Source organism: Molossus molossus, unplaced genomic scaffold, assembly GCF_014108415.1.
Source record: "Molossus molossus isolate mMolMol1 unplaced genomic scaffold, mMolMol1.p scaffold_m16_p_22, whole genome shotgun sequence".
NCBI lineage: Eukaryota > Metazoa > Chordata > Mammalia > Chiroptera > Molossidae > Molossus > Molossus molossus.
The window spans coordinates 9,928,507-9,949,399 of NW_023425358.1; the positions used below are offsets into that span (position 1 = coordinate 9,928,507).

General features: G+C 51.3%; 1 protein-coding gene across 1 annotated transcript in view; it reads right to left on the bottom strand.

Moving 5' to 3' along the window:
* Positions 1 to 20,893, bottom strand: part of ST14 (ST14 transmembrane serine protease matriptase) — a 38,107-nt gene that overhangs the window by 3,016 nt on the left and 14,198 nt on the right. The window contains exons 2-16 of the mRNA XM_036276696.1: positions 10,623 to 10,779; positions 10,074 to 10,201; positions 9,843 to 9,913; positions 9,366 to 9,523; positions 9,135 to 9,170; positions 8,426 to 8,666; positions 6,365 to 6,504; positions 6,031 to 6,128; positions 5,307 to 5,416; positions 5,015 to 5,145; positions 3,853 to 3,957; positions 3,409 to 3,519; positions 3,225 to 3,338; positions 2,799 to 2,921; positions 1,805 to 1,991 (exon numbers count right to left, since the gene is read on the bottom strand). Coding sequence (XP_036132589.1) covers positions 1,805 to 1,991; positions 2,799 to 2,921; positions 3,225 to 3,338; positions 3,409 to 3,519; positions 3,853 to 3,957; positions 5,015 to 5,145; positions 5,307 to 5,416; positions 6,031 to 6,128; positions 6,365 to 6,504; positions 8,426 to 8,666; positions 9,135 to 9,170; positions 9,366 to 9,523; positions 9,843 to 9,913; positions 10,074 to 10,201; positions 10,623 to 10,779 — 1,910 coding nt within the window. The remainder of the gene's footprint in view (positions 1 to 1,804; positions 1,992 to 2,798; positions 2,922 to 3,224; positions 3,339 to 3,408; positions 3,520 to 3,852; positions 3,958 to 5,014; positions 5,146 to 5,306; positions 5,417 to 6,030; positions 6,129 to 6,364; positions 6,505 to 8,425; positions 8,667 to 9,134; positions 9,171 to 9,365; positions 9,524 to 9,842; positions 9,914 to 10,073; positions 10,202 to 10,622; positions 10,780 to 20,893) is intronic.

The window sequence follows — 20,893 nt, forward strand, 5'->3', positions numbered from 1 at the left end:
CAAAGAAATGTGTAACCTAACTCTCATGAAGAAGCAACAATCAGAAAAACAATATTCCTTTGTTTCTGCTAACATGTGAAGATCAGTATGGCACAATAAGAAGTACTTAGAGGCAGATAAGATCTCTCGCTCCTTCGAAGTCTGACGCTTGGGTCGCTAAGTCGGAGGCAGTTCCTCTTTTCTGGTTTCGCACTGGCTCATCTTAACAGACTGGGTCACATTTGTTGTAAGATGTACGTAATCTAATGCTAACTTTGAGACCAAATCTTCTGTCACCGAGGTGTTCTAACATACCGTGGTGTTTAAAAGAAAAATATTTTTCAGAACAAAATGTGTGTGTGCATGTGCATGTGTGGAGAAATGAACATCGACCCATGCACCAAGAGGTCGCTGGTTCGATTCCCTGTCAGGACACATGCCCAGGTTGCGGGCCAAATCCTCAGTGGGGGGCATGCAGGAGGGGGCCAATCGATGTTCTTTCTCATCAAAGTTTCTATCTCTCTCTCTAAAAATCAATAAAGAAAATAAAAACTGGGAAAATATATCTTTTTCTTTTACTCCTCACTCGAGGATATTTTACTATTGATTTTCAGATAGAGTGGGAGGGAGGTAGAGAGAGAGAGACATCGATGTGAGAGAGACACATCGATTGGTTGCCTCCCGCATGACCCCAACCAGGTCTGGGGATCAAACTGCAACTGAGGTCTGTGCCCTTGACCAGAATCGAACCCGCAGCTCTTTGGCCCAATGGCTGATGCTCTAACCACAGAGCCAAACCGGCCAGGGCTGGGAAAATGTCTTTAAAACAGAAACTGCATATGATCTCTGACCTCTTAGGAGAGTCAGGAGGCCACTGGAGCAGTCTCCCCCCGCCCCCTGCCCTCTGCTGACTCAGCACTCCACCCCATTCTCGCGGCCCCTCCCCCCAGAGTCTCACCCCCAACTGAAGTGCCAGCCTCCACACTGACCTTTCGGCCCCTGGTTTCACTCTCATCTGTTGCTGCCAGATAACTTCCTCAAGACTGCTTCTGTGAGAATCTCTGTCTCATTAACCACCTGCCATGATTCCCAAGACCTACCAGGTCAACCTTACCTCACCAACCAGACACTCGATATCCCCATTAATTCCGCCTGACCCTTTCCAACTTTTCCCTGTCATCCTTATATTCAACCATGTATCCATCCACTCGTCTGTTTCTTTATTCAATAGTTATTGGGCATCTGAGGTTCTAGGAATGGCAGCAGACCCAGGAGAACCGCCCACGACAGCAGTGTGGAAGGTGTCCTTCCGAGGAGTGGACGGGCGCCATGGGAGCCCATGCAGTGGGAGGCGTGAGGACGGAGCGGGTCACATGACCAGGCCTAGGGAGCAGGTCACATGACCAGGCCTTGGGGATCTAAGAGGAATTGGTCAAATCCTCCAGGCGGGGAAAAAGCAGCTTATTCAAAGAGGGCAAAGGGGGTGTTTCGGAAGCCACCACCCCTCATCCAAATTGAACACACAGACAGTATGAGGCCAGAATAGGAGACTGAGGTGGAAGAGAAGGGCGGGGCCAGATGCTGGCCCATGTGGGTGACGCTAAGGCATTTCTACGCTGTCCTGCAGGCCCCGGCAGGCATGTAAGTAGGGGTTGACAGAATGGGGTTGGCTCTTTGGAAAGACCACTCTGGCACTGGTGAGTACAGACTAGAGTGCCGAGAAGGAGCAGGTGGCACCTGCTCCACCCTGGCATGACTCAGACACAGAGGCTCTCCAACCCCAGAATACGCAGAGGGGGACTCTGCTGCTCGCCCGGTGACTCACTTGAACCCTCTGTCGTCGTCGAAGCAGTGAGCTGCGGACACCATCCAGCTGTGAGAGATGAGCGAAGCCCCGCACAGATGGCCCTGGCCCAGGGCGTGGAGGCTCACCTGCCAGGGCCACTCGCCTTCTTCTGCGTCCTTGCCTCCGACGACCCGAGACTGCCTGCTGAACGGCCGCAGCCCGCAGTCTGGGAGGGGCAGAGAACCGAAGGAAGGGACAGTGAGTTAAGGTGGGTACCGGCCCAGGCTCCACCAGGCCCAGTGAGAGCCCGTAGGGGGCAGGTGCCTTGCAGGGGGCATAGCTCTGCTGGTGCAACTGCGGCATGAGGGACTCCTACGAGTAGGGAACTCTGAGCCTGGCTTCCACGGGCCCCTCTGCCCTGCTCCCGAGCTCAAAACCCCCACACTTCCCTCTGCCCCACCCTGCACAAATGCATCCGGGTGCCCTGCAGACACCAGCTGGTTTGCTTAGATTTACGAGGGTGTCATTTGCCTAGATTTCCTTGTCAAATGCTGAAGACACAGCCCTCAGAGGGAACAGCAGCTGGATGACATGAAGTCAGAGAACAACTGTGGCTACGCTCAGCTTTAACCTGGGACAGTGCTTCTGAAACACACGAGAGACTACAAATGAAAGTATGGGGTGGGGTGCAGGCAAAACCCTGCCCGGGGCTCCAGCAAGCTGTGCCCGCTCCCCCTGGCAGGACGGGAAAGCCAGGGCTGCCGTTCCGCTGAGGCCGGGTCTACGAGCTGGGGCCAGCCCAGCACCCCCACCAGGTCAACTGACATGCTGGCTGCCCTGGGTCTTGCCTCCCGGGTCAGAGCATGCCCATGGGCAGAGCCCTCGTGCCAGTCAACAAACCAGCAAGGGGATCCTTTCCCCCAGGCGGCCATGCCCTCGCGCCAGGGCAGACATGCACGAGGGAGGCACTGCCCACGTCTGTCAGTGCTGCACAGTGAGCCACCTGCACCCCACGGGCAGCGGCCCTGCTCACCGCAGTTCCTCTCATCCGAGCCGTCACTACAGTCCTTCTTCCCGTCACACTCGGGGTTGCTCTTGCTCACACAGCGCCCGTCTTGGCAGCGGTAGGTGTGCTTGGTACAGGTGACGGTGGTCTCTGCACGAGGGGGACACGGGGAGTCAGTTCCCCTGGGCACCCCAGCAGAAGCCTGATGGTCCACCCACCTACGCCGCTCCCTCAGCCCCGCCCCACCCATCCACACCTCAGCCCGCGGTCCTTCCAGCCCTGCCCCAGGCTCTCCCCTTCCGGAACATTCTGCCCCTGCGGGTGCCCTTTCTCCGCTCCACACAAGGTGGTTTGTGTTTCCTAAGCTTGCACACGCTGCGTGCATGCGCTCACGGGCAGCTTCCTCGGCACAGGAGGGGGGCCCCTGAAGGACACGGGCTGGGCCAGGCTCACCGCTGTCGCACGCGGCCTCGTCGGACCCGTCCCCGCAGCTGTCCTTCCCGTCGCACCGCTGGCGCTGTGGGACACACTTCCCATTGCCACACTGGAAGTTCTCGGCCGGGCAACCTGGGGAGCACAGAACACTCAGCCGGGCTCCAAGTGCGGCTGCGGGCGCTGCGGGCGGCGGGGCACTCACTGCACTGCAGCTCATCACTGTTGTCCCCGCAGTCGTTCACCGTGTCACAGACCCAGAAGAGCGGCTTGCAGAACTTGTTCTTGCAGGTGAACTGGTAGGTGGTGTTGCACTCTGGGGGGGCGAGGGCAGCAGTCAGCTGGGGCGGCCCAGCCGGGGTGCGAGCCCCCAGCCTCACTCATCACTCCCTGCTTCCCCGGGGCGCCGCCCGCACACGGTCCCATCTGGTCCCCGGGTCTGGGGCCCTGTCACTGGCGGTGGCAGCTGACCTCAGCGCACAAAACACTCCACCGCCTGCCCACCGGAGCCAAGGCTCCCGACAGCAGGCTTGGGGAAGATGCTCCACGTCTGCCTGGGGGATGGGCACAACCTCCCCCCTCCCTGCCTCGGCCAGGTCGGCTGGCAGGCGCCAGGGCACAGCAGGGCGAGGACCCGGCCCCCACTCACTGCAGTTGAGCTCGTCGCTGTAGTCGGCACAGTCGGCCCAGCCGTCGCAGCGCAGCTGGTTCTCGATGCAGCGCCCCGTGGCGCACATGAACTTCCCTGGACACGCTGCAGGGCAGAGCGCAGGCCTGAGTCCGCGCCACCCCTGCCACCCACAGCCGGCTCCCTGCCCGCCTCCGTTCCCTCAGAGCCAGCCTCAGGGCACACTGAGGACTCACGAGCAGCCAAAGCAGGAAGGCGGGCCCGGGGTCCCTCCCATGCCAGTGACCAAACCCCAGGACGCTCAGGGGAAGGAGGAGAGGGGCTGGCCGGGTGGGAGCTCAGCTCTGCTGCCCTGTGTCCTCGGCCAGCTGTGCCCCTGAGCACCAAGTGCCCACAGCAACACTGAGCAGCTCCCAGCTCGATAACATGCGAGTCCTGACCCAGTGGCAACCGGTGTCACCACAGCTCCTAGGTGAAGGTACTTCCACATTTCTGTGTTGCTGAAATTGGAAGGTCTCTGACAATGGGTGTCATCAGGCAGGTGACCAAGTGGAGAGGAGGCCGTTGTCACTTTCCTGCATAGGCAGCTTAGTCACCTACCAAAGGCGCTTGCTCATCTAATAATGCTTTTGGAGGTGAGCCAGGCAGTTGGATTTTAACGTAAATTTGGATTCCTGCGTATGGTTAAAATGTCCTCCAAAGGTTACTTATTCTCAGATGAAGGGCTGCTATTCACATAGCAGACAGTGAAGTTATAGGCAACTTCCAGATCTCTTGGGGACACGTCACAGAACTGTCAAAGCCAGGAGTCGTGGTGTGGTGTCCATGCCCCAGAATTCCCTAACGTGCCTCACAAGTATGCTGTTAATCGTAAAGGTGCCGAGAGGCCACCAAGACAAGCCCCACGTCACCATGACGCAGAACCAAAGGCACAGGTAGGTGGTCCAAAGGCGCTCAGGGTCCTCGGGCTCCGGGGCTGCCCCTGGGCCTGAAGAGCAGGGGGTGTGCTTTTCCGAACACACTGAGGTCACCTCCTTCCCTCAATAGCACCTGCAGGTTATGCACCGTGCACTCTCTGGTGCCTCAGAATCAGGAGGGCACTGCTAGGAAGATGCAGCACAGAGAGTGCGTCTTGGGTCCTTCCCTGTCTCTAGCCAGGTCCCCTCCTAAAGAAGTCACTCACGGTCACTGGAGTCGTAGGACAGGTACTCGGCCAAGAAGCCCGTGTCGGTGTAGGACTGGTCCGAATGGAAACGGACAGTCATCCTGCTGCTCTTGCTGGCGACCACAAATGCGGGCCGCTCTCCGCAGAACCTGGAGGAGGAGGCCGACGGGAGAACCCACCCTTGGGCGTGGGCACCTCTCTCCGTGGGCACTGGGCGGGCTGCCGGCCGGTTCCTCCACTCGTTGGCTTGCTCCCCCAGCCTCTAGCTGCTCCCACACTCCCCAGCGGACCCCCTCTCCCCGGTGCTTACTTCTCCCCGTTGACCTCCACGTAGTCCTTGGAGCACGTGCCCAGGGGCACATTGGGCTCGAACAGGTAGAAGAATTTGAAGAACACCTTCACGTTCCGGTTGCTGGGCACCTAGAGAGGGAGATGCCGCTGGGTCTCTGCTGCTTCCTTCCCTCCTCCCCAAACCCAAGGACATCCGTGGTGGCCATGGGGCTGGGGTGTCGAGTGTGCCTCCCCCTCCCGTGTGGGCACCATGCCACACAGCAGGGGTCTTGGGCTGTATTGGAAGAATTAGACTCGGGCAAGACACTGTCGTATCACTAAAGAAGGCTGGCAAGTTCTCCCGACATTATCGAAGGAAGGAAAGGAGATGGATCTGGGACCGGGGGGGAGTGAGGAGCCGTCCTGTCAGGGGGCTGTCTGCGGCCGCCCAGCCAGTGCCCTCTGCTGCACATGCGCACTGTGACCTGGTCCCGCCCGCACCTCTGGGGGCGGCCACCAGCACCCTCCCGTCACCCGGAGCAAGCTGAGGCTCTGCCCACAAGCCCTCAGTCAGCCGCGGCACAGCTAGGACCTGAGTCTGGGCAGGACACGACCCTGCCCACCCGTGGGATTCGGACCTGCAGCCTCCTCAAGGTTGCTAAGGAGCTCCTCTCCCTTCTGTGCCCCTCACACGCCATCCTGGGGCGTCCCTTCCTCTCTCTCCCCCATCTGCCTGGCCCCCTCCCCTCCCCCACAGCTCCTACCTCGATGTCCCAAGTGCAGTTGATGTTGGGAGGGTAGTGGCCCGGATAGTAAGGGCTGCTAAATGCCCCCTGGTCTCCACGCAAGTAGCCTCCACAGCCTGAGAGGAAAGAGGAGAAAGAGCTCAAGGACTGAGGACCTGCTCAGCCAGGTGGCCGGCGGTCGGGCCTAAGGCAAAGCCGGGGCTCCCCGCGGGCTGCAGGCCACCTGCTGGGAGTCCCAGTGCTGGGAGCTGACGCACTGGGGAGGGCCCTGGACCCAGGTGAAGGGCAAAGGGCCCTATTACTTAAGCTCCCACTAACTGTGGCCCCTCCTCTGCCTGCCCACCCTCCTTACCGCTCATCTTCGGCAGCTGGAAGAACACAGCTTCAAAGCCAGGATGTCGCCGCTCGGTGTTGGTTATCAGCGTGACGAGCAGGACATTCTGGGAGGAGATGAAGGTCAGGTTGTAAGACGGGGGGTAGCTGCCACACAGCCTGTGGGGGCAAAAGAGGTGGGCATTAGCAAGAGCAAACAGAAGCCAAGCAGAGCCCCCCCGCCCCGGGATCCCACCCCTAACCCTCGGCCAGTTCACAAAGGGTCACAGTGGGGTCCATCAGCCCCACCCCACACAAACCATCAGCAACCCTAGTAAGGATTTAGTTATGAGACTGTCTTTGTTTAAAACAGCAAAACTTCAGAAACACTGACTGCCTAACATTAGAGGAGTCATTAAATAAACTACAGGCTAACTAATAATAATACTAGTAGTAATAACAGCATGAACAACTACCACTTATTAAGAACATGCCGGGACCTGTTCCTCGTACTTTTATATCTATTAACTCAGGTGGCTTCATGACAACTCTCTGAAGCAGAGATGATTATCCCCATTTTACAGATAAGGACACTGAGGCAGGAGAGGTGAACTAACATGCCCACGAATCCAGTCAATGAGTGTCAGGGCAGAAATTCAAACCCCGCATCAGGCTCCGCAGCCCACATGGCCGGTGACCATGTCCTGCTGCCTCTCAACTATGCCACGTCCGCAACCACTGAGAATGGGGATTAGAGACAGAATTACCGATTTGGAAAGACCATCATAATAAAGGGCAAAAGTAAGTTTACAATGGAGAATACATGAAATACAGAGTTTATTCTTGTGCTATTTATTTATTATTGTGGTATTTTCCTTCCGCACAACTGTAAACCTACTTTTGCCTATTTTGTATACTTTTGTATACTTTATTTTCATTCTTTCCCTTTCTTTTATTGTACACTTCCTTTTTAAAAAGCAGATGACCAAACCAAAGAGGCTGCATTATTCTATAAGTATAATCACAAACCTACACAGCAGAAAAGTCTGAAGATTACACATCACGAAATTAACAGTGACTGTTTCTAGAAGGATCATGGGGATGTCGGCCCTCTGTGCATGTCTGTTTCCCCCGGTTTCCTCCCCGAGACGCGTTTGTTTGGAGCACAGTTAATGAGGCACAGGGAAGAGCCCCGCCCGCCGTGCGCTGACAGTCCTGCCGGCCACGCCAGGCAGACGTCTCCGCCTTGGTCTGCGCTGGAATTCTAGCCCGATGTTAACATGCACCCAGCTCATCCCCACAGGCAGCAACAGAGGCGCCAGGCCAGCTGACTGGGCGGCGTTCCGCTCGCACCCCAACCTCCTCGGCAGGTGCGTCAGGCCTTTCAGTTTCCTGTAATCCTGATGCTTTCACATCTGGGCCCCGCTGACTCTGGAGAGGCTGGGCTCCCAGGGCTGGATAGTTCCTACCGAGAACAAGGACACACCCAAGGCCAAGCCCTGCCATGCAAACCAATCAACGCCTCCTCCCTGGGCTCTGACACCCCAGGGCGCCATCCACCTGCCCTGATCACCCCACAACCAGACACCCGCCCGTGAGAGACAGCCCTACACCCCAGAGCCCACTGGAAGCATCCAAACGACCTGCCCTGCCTTTTCTGCAGAAACCACGACAAAACAGCACTGCCCACGTTGTCAACCAGTGAGCTCGGCCTCCTGACCGACCCTGGTTCTTCCCAGGGTGGCCCCTCCTTTTGGGAACTATAACAAACTACCTTTTCCAGGGCAGCTGTCTCCCGACCTGGTGGCCTCAACAAAACCTCGGTGCGCGTACCTCTGCTCTGGCAGGCAAGGGCACAACGCCCTGCTCACTGGTGTCTGGGGCCCACGAGCCTTCCTCACCACGGCCAAGGCAGAGACACGACCTCTGCTCTGCTCATGCTGAGGAGGCCCCGCACCTGTCCTGGCTGCCTGGACGTCCGCAGTGGCCCGTGGCCACGAGGCACACCGTCTCCCGCCTGCACTGCGACTCGTTCCAGGGCCCGGCCCACCAGAGGCAGCTGCCAGCTCCCACGGCCACCTCTACGCCCCCAGACACTCACTGCACCACCGTGCGGGGTTCCACGGGGCTCAGGGTGTCATACACCACGACCCAGTCATTGTTATGGTCGTCACAGGCGGCGACATCAAAGCTTCGGAAGGTGAGGCTCAGCACAAAGTGGGCATCCCCCCGAAGGGTCCACTGGCAGCGGGCGAAAGCCGGGTAGGGGCTGTCAGGAAAGCCGGGTGTGGTGAAGCGAGTCAGCTCCCCTCCTCGGGCGTGCAGGGCGAATCTGCATCTGTCTGTGTGCGACACAGGAGGACATGGGCCAAGCTGGGCAGAGCCGCAGGGTGAGCAGCCCAGCGCCCTACAAGGGCATCCCCAGGGCCGGCCTCTCCAAGGAGTCCAGCTTGCCCTGGACCCGGGGAGACCAGGAAGGGGGTTTCCCATGGCCTGGGACAGGCAAGGGATGTGCTGGCTATCACCAAAGTGTGACTTTTGGGGACCCCTGAATTGAAGGGGCAACTGGCCACATCCCAATCTTCCTCTAGGACAGCGGTCTCAACCTGTGGGTTGTGAGCCCTATGCGGGTCGAACGACCCTTTCACAGGGGTCGCCTAAGAGATAACAGTAGTAAAATTACAGTTATGAAGTAGCACCGAAAATAATGTTATGGTTGGGGGTCACCACAACATGAGGAACTGTATTCAAGGGTCGCGGCACTAGGAAGGCTGAGAACCACTGCTCTAGGAGGAGGGCACAATACTTACTGTCCTGGGTGGTCTGTACTGTTCTGGGGTCAGTGGCTGAAAAACAAGAGGGAGAACATAGTACTTACTGATCTGTTCTATTTCCTTGTTCCTGCTTCCTTATGCTCCGAGGGAGGTGCTGGCCAGCACGCTGTCTCCTCTCCCCGCAGAGAGCGGTGGTTGCCCAGCGGTGGCCCCCTGCTCCACCCAGGCTGGCCCACCCAGTGCCCACCCCTGGCGCCCCACACTCACGGAAGGCCACCACCGAGGTCAGCACGAAGGAGTGCAGGGTGCGGGTGCGGGGCGGCAGCCTGATGGCACGCTCCTCGGCCATGGCGCGCTCGGACTCCTCCACCAGGTGGCTGGGGATGCTGAACTCCGACCAGTAGTAGGCGATGATGCTGCCCTCGCTGGGGAGAGAGGCCCACGTCGGAGATGCAGGGGGGCTCTGGCACCATGTATCCCCACTCTCCGAGATGCCAGGTGCAGACCCAAACCCATTCCTGAGTGGCTTATGTGGCAAAGTGCTCCACCCACCTCAGCACCTGTTGTCATGGCAACACTGCCCGGACACAAGAGCTGAGTCACAGGCATGAAGGGCAGACAGGACTGGCACCTTGGTTTCCCAGGCCAGGACCTCATGCTGCATCGCCCCGCAGGCTACAGGGCACGTGTCCCACGACCCCACTCCCAGCACTCTGCCCGCACCAGCCTTCTCCCAGCACCCACCTGAAGGCAGTCACTGCTGACTCCTTGTGGTAGGGACCCAGGACCGGGATCCCACTGTACAGCAGCTTCAGCTGCGGGAGGAGAGGAGGCTCAGGAGGCCAGATCGCAGCAATGGCCCTGCCCCAGCCCGTGCCGCCCCCTCCCTCCTGGGACCCGGGTGCCCTTCCTGTGTCCCACACCAACCCAGGGGCAGACAACAGGGACAGGGCTCGAGCCGGGAGGTGGACTCACCGCCTCCTTCACTTTGCTGGCCAGCTCTGCAAACTCAGTGGAGTTTGGGTTCTCATAGGCATCCAGAAAGTTCTCGTTTGTGACCCTCAGGTAGCCATTAAAGACCTTCTGGACCCGCGCATTCCGGTCTGGGCAAGACCAGGGAAGGAGAGCAGTCAGAGGAAGTGACATCACCCCGTCCTGTCCCCCAGTGTCCACAAGCTGCCCTCAGCAACCCCAGGGAGTGACGAGGAAGGGTGTGGGGGCAGTGGGCCAGGTCTCCACTGGAGTCCACACCCACACTCAGACCCAAGAGCATGAAGCAGCAAAACTGACAACCGGGAGTGAGTGCCAGGGGAGCCGGACGGATAGCCCCATGGGCAGCTCTGACGAGCCCCCCCCCCCCAGCTCGAAAGAGAAGGGGACACAGAGCCTTAGACCCTCCTCACCCACCCCACTGCTCCTCCCTTCTCTCCCTCCTATCCATCAGAGGCGGGCCCTGGTCTGTCCCTTGAGGGAGGAGGCAGTCACCCCACATGCCCCCAGCGCCCCTCCCCCAGCTTTACTCACACTGGAAGTGCCACACCAGTAAACCAGCCGTGACCGAGAGCAAGAAGCCGATAAGCACAGCCACCAGCACCACCCAGGGCCTGGGGCCTCGTTTCTCAACCTTCTTGGTGTTGTTGACCGGCAAGAACTCCAGGCCTTCCTCAAAGCCGTTCATGTTCTGAACAGAGAAAGGAACAGTGGCTCAGAAACTCTCTCACCTCCACAGCCTGTCTAAACCCAGTCATTGAAACTCCACTTACATGAATCATCTTTGATGCAGGTAGGTGCCCAGGTGTGGGCGGGCCCAGCCCAGGGCCATGATTGGCCACCAGGTGCCTCAGTGCAAGTTTCTAAGGGCAGCCCCTCCTCCAGCCGCCAGGGCCCGGGCCCCACTGATCCCCTGCACCAGAAGCCCGTGGGCAGCACCTAAACTCTACACCCTACGCAGTGGCCTTGCTTCGCCCTGTTTCACCAGTCGACAGGAAAAAGCAGTGACCTTGGGCAGCTCTGCCTGCCACTGTGGGACAGGCCTCTGCTTTTAGCTGGAGGAGCTGAGGACAGGGTTTCAAGGTGAGGTGAGAAGGTCATGGCTCTACTGGAATCCACACTCAGACCCAAGAGCAGGAAAAACACCAACACTTCCCACAAACAGGACGGCAGCGTCCTGGGTTCCTCCCTGTCGAGGGGCATCCAGGAGGGGGCATGAGTGTGGATGGGGCAGGTGCAGGTGCAGGGTCAGCACCCTGTTCTAACTGCCGCATTTATCTCTAATGTTGTGTTTCCTAGTTGTTGTATTTGTGACTTTATCTAAAACTGCACACAGTAACACATTCCATAGCTCACCTTACTACAGTATTCATATTACAGTATATAAATGTATCAAATCAACATGCTGAACACCTTAAACCTATACAATACTAGGCCAATTATATCTCAATAAAAATAAATTTTTAAAAAGATAAGAGCCTTGGCCGGTTTGGCTCAGCGGTTAGAGCGTCGGTCCGCAGACCAATGAATCTCGGGTTCGATTCCAGTCAAGGGCACATACTTCAGTTGCAATTCATCCCGGTCACTGGTCGGGTGGTGTGGAAGGCAGCCTCTCGATGTGTCCTTTTCACATCGATGTCTCTCTCTCCTCCTCTCTCTCCCTCCCACTCTGTCTGCACAAAAGTGGAAAAATGTCCTCGGGTGAGGATAAAAAATAATAATAATAAAAAAGATAACAAACACACCCCAGAGGCAACTACTTAAAATGTTTTCAAACCACTTGTTCTGGAATTTAATTCCATATTTCTAAATAACATGCCAATACCACTACCTCCTGATTCATCCACTTAAAATATAATCAACTGACTTTCTATTGCAATAATGTGGATTTTAATGTCCTTCCTTCGCTGTCTCTTACCCAATAGTTACAGGGCTAAAGTTTTAAAAAATTATATCCATGCTCCATTTGCATTATTAGTCTTGGAAAATATTGCTCACTACTGTTTTCTTCCCAGAACAACTATATTTTGTTTTTCCTGCTGCAAATATTCTTTTACTTGGGTTTCTTTTTTACATATACCCAAGTCTTTCCACACAATCTAAGAGCTCTGTAATACTCTTCTAATCTTCCACATGTAAAGTCTGTCAAATAACCTCTCACATTACTTTCCTCCTGGGGGGCTTCCCCCTTAAAGTTGTCTGGAACTTCCTTTACCATCACCCTGAGAATTCCCTTCATCTCCCTTCCTGGATTCTATGTCTTTATGTCTCTCGGATCACTTCATTGAAACACACACTTCAGTAGGTTCCAGAGAAATGTGAGACACACATTTCTGAAAGTACCTTACTTCCGCACTCACATTTGTTGATAGTTTGGCTGGGTATATAACTATAGGTTTCTAATCATTTTCATTTAGAATTTTGAAGGCTCCATTGCTTTTTAGCTTCCAACTGGCTTTTGAGAAATATGATAATAGTACACATCCATTTTTCTTTATTCATGATTTTTCTTCTTTCTCTGGAATCTAGAGGATATGCTTTGAATTGGGTTTTAAAATTTCATGAGCTGAGCACTCTACCTGGTCTTTGAATTTGAAACTCTTATCTTTCAGCCTGGAAAACTTCCTTGTATTATTTCTTAGATAACGCCCTCCCCTTCATATCCTCTGGTCTACCTTTCTGCAGTTTCTATTATATGTATTGATCTCTAACTTATCGTTTCTCTGCTATTATTCATCTAGTTTCTTAATCTTTGAGGTTTTCATTTCTGCTATTAAAACTTTAATTTCCAAGACTTCTTTCTTGTTCTCTGAATTTTACTCTTCTTGTTCTCTGAATTGTGGGTGCACAATCTTCTCATCTTTGTATTTCTACTGAGTACCTTTTCTGTTATTGTTTTCTCTTTCATGTTGAAGGCTTTCCTTACATGCCCAGGGATGCCTGGTTGTTTATACACACTTAGGAATTAGGTCCAAAAGGCTGTTTGGAAGCTCTGTCTGAATGGCTTGGCACAGTGGCTTCACTGTAGGCCACAATTAAGTGGGTATTTTACTAGGCACTCCCAACAGTTAAGCTGTGCAGATCTTTTTTGTGGGATGCTTTGATTGCTCCAGAGAATAATTTTCTAATATCTTGGATGGAATGATTTAAATCCAGACACTAGCAATTCAGAACATGTGAGAGAACAGACCTTTGTCTCGTTTCGCCCCTCACTACAGCCTTCCTCTGCGCCTGGTGTCCTCAGGTCTGGAGAAGTCAATTTCCGATCCCCTATGGGGCACTCACTGGTGGGGTGGGAGTATTTTTGTTTGGGACAGAGGTGGGGACCTGAGGACTTCTAACAATGCCCTTCCCTTCTCTCCTCTATCTCCTATGACACCAGAGCCCAATTCCAGAGCCTGGCTGAGAACATTATCAAAGAAATACAGGGAGAATATTTCCAAGAGCTAAAGAGAAGCATGTCTTTTTAATTCAAAAGGCTCAATGAAAGGAGAGAAAGATAAATGAAAAGCAAACATAACTAAATCCATCGTGATGGAACTTCAGAGCACCAAGAATAAAGAGCAGTCCTTGAAACCTTCATCTAGCTTTCCCCATTGTTGTATTTTACATTTGTCATCTGGGATTCTTCAACATTCTGGGATTTTTTTATTTGTTTTTGTTTATATTTTTATTTTTTAAATTAATTAATTTTTGTTACAGATGTTTCTCCTTTTTCCCCCCCACTGAGTTTTTAAAACATACTCTTTATAGAATTTTACCTTCCATAGAATTTTAAAAATAGCTTCACTGAGGTGTAATTGATAAAATAAACTACATATTTAAAGTGCTCAACTTTGGTGTGTATGTATATATACACCCACAAAACCATCACCATAGTTAAGAAAACAAGCCTGCCCATCATCTTGAAAAGTGTCCTCCTGGCCCTTCCCTTCCAAACCTCCCTGAGTCCCTTTTCTGTCCCCAAACAACCACTTACTGGCTTCCTATCAGTAAAGACTAGTTTGCTTTTTCTAGAGCTTTATATATAAATGGAATTATACAGCATATGCTCTTCACTGTCTGGCTTCTTTTGCTCAACACAATATTTTGAGATTCACCCACATCATATGTTTACTATGTCAACAGTGCATTCCTTTCTACTGTTAAGTATTATCCCACTATAAGGATACACAACAATTCATCTCCCTGTCCACCTCCTGAGGGACATTTGGGTTGCTTCCAGTTTGGGGCTATCACAAACAAAGCTGCTATAAACATCCCTGTATAAGTCCTTGTGTTGGTATATGCTTTCATTTCTCTTGAGTAAATACCTAGAAGTAGAACAGCAAGTTTGCATGATAAGTGTTATCTTTTTAAGAGACTGCCAAACAGTTTTCCAAAGTGACGACACTATTTTACATTTCCATCAGCGGTATAACGTATGAGAATTCCAGTTGTCCACATCCTATCCAACACGTATATAGTCAATCTTTTTAAATTTAGCCATTCTAATGGATGTTTAGTGGTATCTCACTATGGTTTTAGGATACTTTCCCCTAATGACTAATGATGTTGTACATCTTTTCATTTAATTAATTGCCATATGTTTATCTTCTTTGGTGAAGTATCTTTTCAAATCATAGTTCTTTAAATATGTTTTTATTGATTTTAGAAAGAGAGGAAGGGAGAGGGAGAGAGAGAAACATCGATGAGAGAGAAATATCTACTGGCTGCCTCCTGCACTCCCTGACTACTGGGGATTGAGCCCACAACCCAGTCACGTCCCTGACTGGGAATCAAACAGGCAACCTCTCTGTGCATGGGACAACACTCAACCAGCTAAGCCACACTGGCCAGGGCTCTTAGGTTTTTAAATTGGTTTGCTTATTTTCATATTGAGTTTTGAGTATATTTATAGGTAAATAGCTATACAGATATCGTCTGGATACAGTCCTTTGTCAAAAATCAGTTGTCCAGCCCTGGCCAGTTTGACTCAGAGGTTAGAGCATCGGCCTGCGGTCCAGAGAGACCTGGGTTCGGTTTCCGCTAAGGGCACGTACCTCGGTTGCGGTTTGTCCCTGGCCCTGATTGGGTCGTGTGGGTGGCAATGACTCAATGTGTCCCTTTCATGTTGATGTTTCTCTCTCTCTCTCTCCCTCCCACTCTATCTGAACAAAATATTTTTAAAATGTCCTCAGGTGAGGATAAAAAAAAAAATCAGTTGTTCATTTGATCTGTCTTTATGCTAATACCATACTGTCTTCATAACTGCAGCTTTGCAAGTTAAAAAAAGGTTGAAATAATGAGGTTAGCAAGGTGGCAGGATACAAGATCAATATATGAAAATCAATTGTATTCTTATTTATTTTTTAATCCTCATCCAAGGATATGCTTCCATTGATTTTAGAGAGACAGAGAGATGAAGGGAGAGAGAGAAACATCAATCTATTGCCTCCCAAACGCGCCCCAACCAAGGATCGAACCTGAAACCTTTTAGTGTGTGGAACAACCCAGCCAGTGCTCAATTGTATTTTTTTATGTTAACAATAACCACCTGGAAATTACAACTAAAAAATTAAATCTTTTATCAACAATATGAACTACAGAAGAGGCATCTGACAAAAGATGTGCAAGACCTACTGTAAAATACAAAACATTAGCACGGTTAGTGTGGCTCAGTGGTTGAGTGTCAACCAATGCACCAAGAGGTCACCAGTTCAATTCCCAGTCACAGCACATGCCCAGGTTGTGGGCCTGATCCCCAGTTGGGGGCAGGCAGTAGGTGGCCAATCAATGTTCTCTCTCACTGATGTTTCTCTCTCTCTCTTTCTTTCTCTCTAAAATCAATAAAGAAAAAAAATATATTACGAAAAACACAAAACATTTTAAAAAATTACAAAACATTGCTGAGAGAAATTTTAAAAGACCTAAATAAATTAAGCAATACCTCATGTTCATGGACTGCAAGACTCAATATAGTTAAGATGTCTATTCTCAAATTTGTCTAAAGATTCAATACAATCTTGATCAAAATTTCAGCAGGCTTTTTATAGAAATTGATTAGCTGCTCTGAAATTCATAAGAAAATGCAGCAGACTATGAAAAGAAGAACAAAACTGGAGTAAAATCACCTGACCTCAAGACTTATTTTAAAAGGGCCGGTTTGGCTCAGCGATTAGAGCATCGGCCAGTGGACCAATGAGTCGTGAGTTCGATTCCAGTCAAGGGCACATACCTCAGTTGTGGTTCATCCCCAGCCCTGGTGCAGGAGGCAACCACTTGGTGTGGCTCTATCACATCAATGTTTCTCTCTGTCTCTCTCTCTCTCTCTCTCTCTCCCTCCCTCCCTCCCTCCCACTCTATCTGCTGATAAATGGAAAAGTGTCCTCGGGTGAGGAATAAAAAATAATAATAAATAAAAGGCAATGAATAGATGACTTCCGGTCAAGATGGCGGGTAGGTAAATGCGGTATCGCGTCCTCCCACAACTACATCAAAGTTACAACTAAACTACAGAACAACCATCATTCAAAACCGCCTGAAATCAAGCTGAATGGAAGTCCTACAGCTACGGGATTAAAGCAGCAGCCACATCCAGACTGTAGGAGGGCGGAGGGGACGGGCTGGTCCCACACCCATGTGTGGCGGATAAAAATCAGGAGGACACCTCGGCTGAGAAGGTCCTTCCTGAGGACTGAGGGGTCCCCGTCCCACACCAGGCGCCCAGCTCAGGGTTCCAGTGCCAGGAAGAGAATCCCCATCACTTCTGGCTGTAAAACCAGCGGGAACTGAGGCTCAGGGAGGCTGAAGCGGCTGGAGCCCCATGCAGCTCCTTAAAGGGCCCGCGCACGGACTTACTTAAACTAGTTTCTTCTGGGCTCCAGCGTTGGGGGAGGGAGGACACAGCTTGAAAGGCCCCAGGGACATACGGGGAAGAACTGAATTGTTCGGCACTGGTGTGAGAGCTGGAGGGGCAGCTTTCTCCTGGACAGACATGCTGTCAGAGGCTGTTGTTCTTTGGTGAGCCCTTCCCTGGGGCAGCAGATGGCCGGGGAAGGGGGGGGGGGCCCAGCTGTGGTAATCAGAGAGGCTGTGCCCCTGGACCCTACAGGACACCAACAACAGGCCACCCTATGAAGTCTAGAAGACATAGCAACTCTACTTAATAAACAGAAAAAGAGAGAGGGAAGCAGCCAAATGAGGAGACAAAGAAACATGTCTCAAGTAAAAGAACAGAACAGAATTCCAGGAGAAGAACTAAACAAAATGGAGATAAGCAATCAATCAGATGCAGAGTTCAAAACACTGGTTATAAGGATGATCAAGGAACTTAGTGAGACCTTCAAGGAAATTAAGGAGAACTCCAAGGAACTTAGTGAGAACATCAACAACATAAAAAAGGACCAGTCAGAAAAGAAGGATGCACTAGCTGAAATAAAGAATAATTTACAGGGAATCAATAGTAGAGTAGGTAAAGCCGAGAAACAAACCACTGAATTGGAATATAAGGAAGCAGAAAACACCCAATCAGAACAGCAAAAAAAAAAAAAAGAGAGAATCCAAAAAAAATGAGGATAGTGTAAGGAGCCTCTGGGACAACTTCAAGCGTACCAACATTCACATCATGGGCATGCCAGAGGAGAAGAAAGAAAGAAATTGGAAACCTATTTGAAACAATAATGACAGAAAACTTCCCTAACTTGGTGAAGAAAACAGACATACAAGTCCAGGAAGCATGGAGAGTCCCAAACAAGATGAACCCAAAGGGGTCCACACCACGACACATCATCAAAATGCCAAAGGTTAAAGACAAAGAGAGAATCTTAAAAGCAGCAAAAGAAAAGCAGTTTGTTACCTACAAAGGGGCTACCATAAGACTGTCAGCTGATTTCTCAAAAGAAATTTTTCAGGCCAGAAAGAAGTAGCAAGAGATATTCAAAGTGATGAAAAGCAGTGACCTACAACCAAGATTACTCTATCCTGCAAAGCTATCATTTAGAATCGATGGACATATAAAGAGTTTCCCAGAGAAGAAAAAGCTAAAGGAATTCATCACCACCAAACCAGTATTATATGAAATGTTGAAGGGTCTTCTTGAAGAAGAACAAAAATATGAACTACAAAATGGCAATAAATACATATCTATCAACAGAAATATGAACTATAAAATGGCAATAAATACATATCTACAAACAAAATGAGCAAGCAGAACAGAAACAGATTCATAGATACAGAGAACTTTTTGTTGCTTGCCAAATGGGAGGGTGCTGGGGGGATGGGTGAAGAAGCTGGAGGAATTAGGAAGTACAAATTGGTTGTTACACTGATGAACCTCAAAGGGAAGCGAGGAGGGAGGGCAGGAAGAGATAAACCAAAGAACTTCTATGCATATATGCATAACCAATGGACACAAACAATAGTGTGGGGAAGGCAGAAGGGGGGTGTGATTGGGGAGGAGGGAGTCAATGGGGGAAAAGGGGTGGCATCTGTAATACATTCAACATAAAGATAAGTTTTAAAAAATTGCCCTGGCTGGTTTGGCTCAGTGGTTAGAGCGTCGGCCTGCGGTCCGGAGAGACCCGGGTTCGGTTCCCGCTAAGGGCACGTACCTTGGTTGCAGTTTGTCCCCAGCCCTGGTTGGGTCGTGTGGGTGGCAACCACTCGATGTGTCGCTTTCACGTCGATGTTTCTCTCTCTCTCTCTCTCTCACTCTCACTCTATCTGAACAAAATATCGAAAAATGTCCTCGGGTGAGGATAAAAAAAAAAAAATAATAATAATAATAATAATAAAAGGCTATGAATGTTTTTCTTTAAATGTCAAGAATCATATATTTCATTTCCAAGTGATGTTTTATTCTTTTTAAAAATTTTGTATTGATTTTGAGAGAGAGAGACAAACATGATTTGCTGTTCTACTTATGAATGCATTCATTGGTTGACTCTTATATGTGCCCTGACCAGGAATCAAACCCACCACCTATATTGGGACCACGCTCTAACCAACTGAACTACCCAGCCAACACCTGCTATTTTATTCTTTGATGGTTACTTTATTGGGCAGTCTTTTCTTTTTTTTTTTTTTTTTTATCCTCACCCAAGGATATTTTTCCATTTTTGTACAGATAGAGTGGGAGGGAGAGAGAGCAAGGGAGAGAGAGAGAGAAACATCGACGTGAAGGGACACATCGAGTGGCTGCCACCCGCACGACCAACCAGGGCCGAGGACAAACTGCAACCGAAGTACGTGCCCTTAGCGGGAACCGAACCCGGGTCTCTCCAGACCGCAGGCCGACGCTCTAACCGCTGAGCCAAACTGGCCAGGGCAGTCTTTTCTTATTTTATGAATGTACTACCTTCTGGCTCTTTCTTAGGTTAGCAACTAGATTTTTTTTTTTTTAATTATCAGAATTTTGTCTTTGTCTTTCTCTTTCAGGTTGTGGGTTTTCTTTAAATAGCCAATGGTTCTTGGTTGTGTAATCATGGTTAAAAAAACAACAACACACCATCCTGGCCGGTTTGGCTCAGCGGTTAGAGCATCAGCCTGCAGTCCAGGGAGACCCGGGTTCGGTTCCCGCTAAGGGCACGTACCTTGGTTGCAGTTTGTCCCCAGCCCTGGTTGGTCGTGTGGTTGGCAGCCACTCGATGTGTCCCTTTCACGTCAATGTCTCTCTCTCTCTCTCTCTCTCTCTCTGTTCCTCTCTCTCCCTCCCACTCTACCTGAACTAAAAATGGAAAAATGTCCTCGGGTGAGGATAAAAAAAAAAAAATTGTAAGGCTTTAGGACTGGTCTCTAAACGAACTGTATGTATGTGTATATGTGTTAGAGGAAATGTAAGAAATAATTGTTTATTATGTTTATTTTTAATTTACAGAGTAATTACATAACTATTTTCTTACTTGATCCTCACAACAGCCCTGGAGTCATTCACGACTCGGGCCAGCACCCTGTTCTACAGATAAGGCCGGGGAGACTGCAGGGCCACAGCCAGTCTGGACTGGGTCCTGGCTTCTACCTCCCAGAGAGGTCAGCTTCCAGAACTCAAGCAGCAAGTACTCAGGGACCAGGGGAAGCAGGTTCCTTGGGAAGCGGGAGGTACCGCAGGGGCGACCCTGGCCTGACCCCGGGCGAGGCCGCCTCCATGGCAGGGCCTTGATCTTCCGGGAAGGGTGAATGCTGGGCTCCACTTAGCCCAGAAATGCTGTCTAATCACTAACTAGACAGCTTCCTTTATAACTCTGCCCTGGGCTCTGCTTTCAGGCCTATTACAGATCATCTTGCCTAGCCCGGACATTTTATTGCTATGGAAACTGAGGCTGCGAGGGAGTGGCCTGTACAAAGTCACAGAGGTAGTAAAGCTAGGATGAGGGCCATGCCCTCCACCCAGGCCGAGTTCCAGGGTGCTCTGGTGGAGGGGGAGCTCCCATCCATTGGCTTCACTATAACATAACCATCTCTCTACATATAGCAGTCTCTCAGGGCCACAGAGCCAGCGGAAGAGAAAGCATGGGGGCGTTTGTGCTTGTTTTGCCTCTCCTTTCTCTTTGTAAAAGTAAACACGTTTGCAGTGCACACAGAAAACCGGCGCTGTGAAGCCAGATGCTCACTACAGACACAGAGGCCACATCACTCGCATGCCAGTTCCCACCACCAGCCAGTCCCCAGAAACACAGCAGGGCTCAGAGGCAGCTCAGACAAGAGAGCAAGGAATGGCTTCCCAGAGGACAGGTGGCCACGAAAAGCCTGGGGTACATGCAGAGTGAAGAACCTGGAGGGATGAAGGGGGAGAACCCAAGGGGCAGGTTGCAGGGACAAGTTCAGAT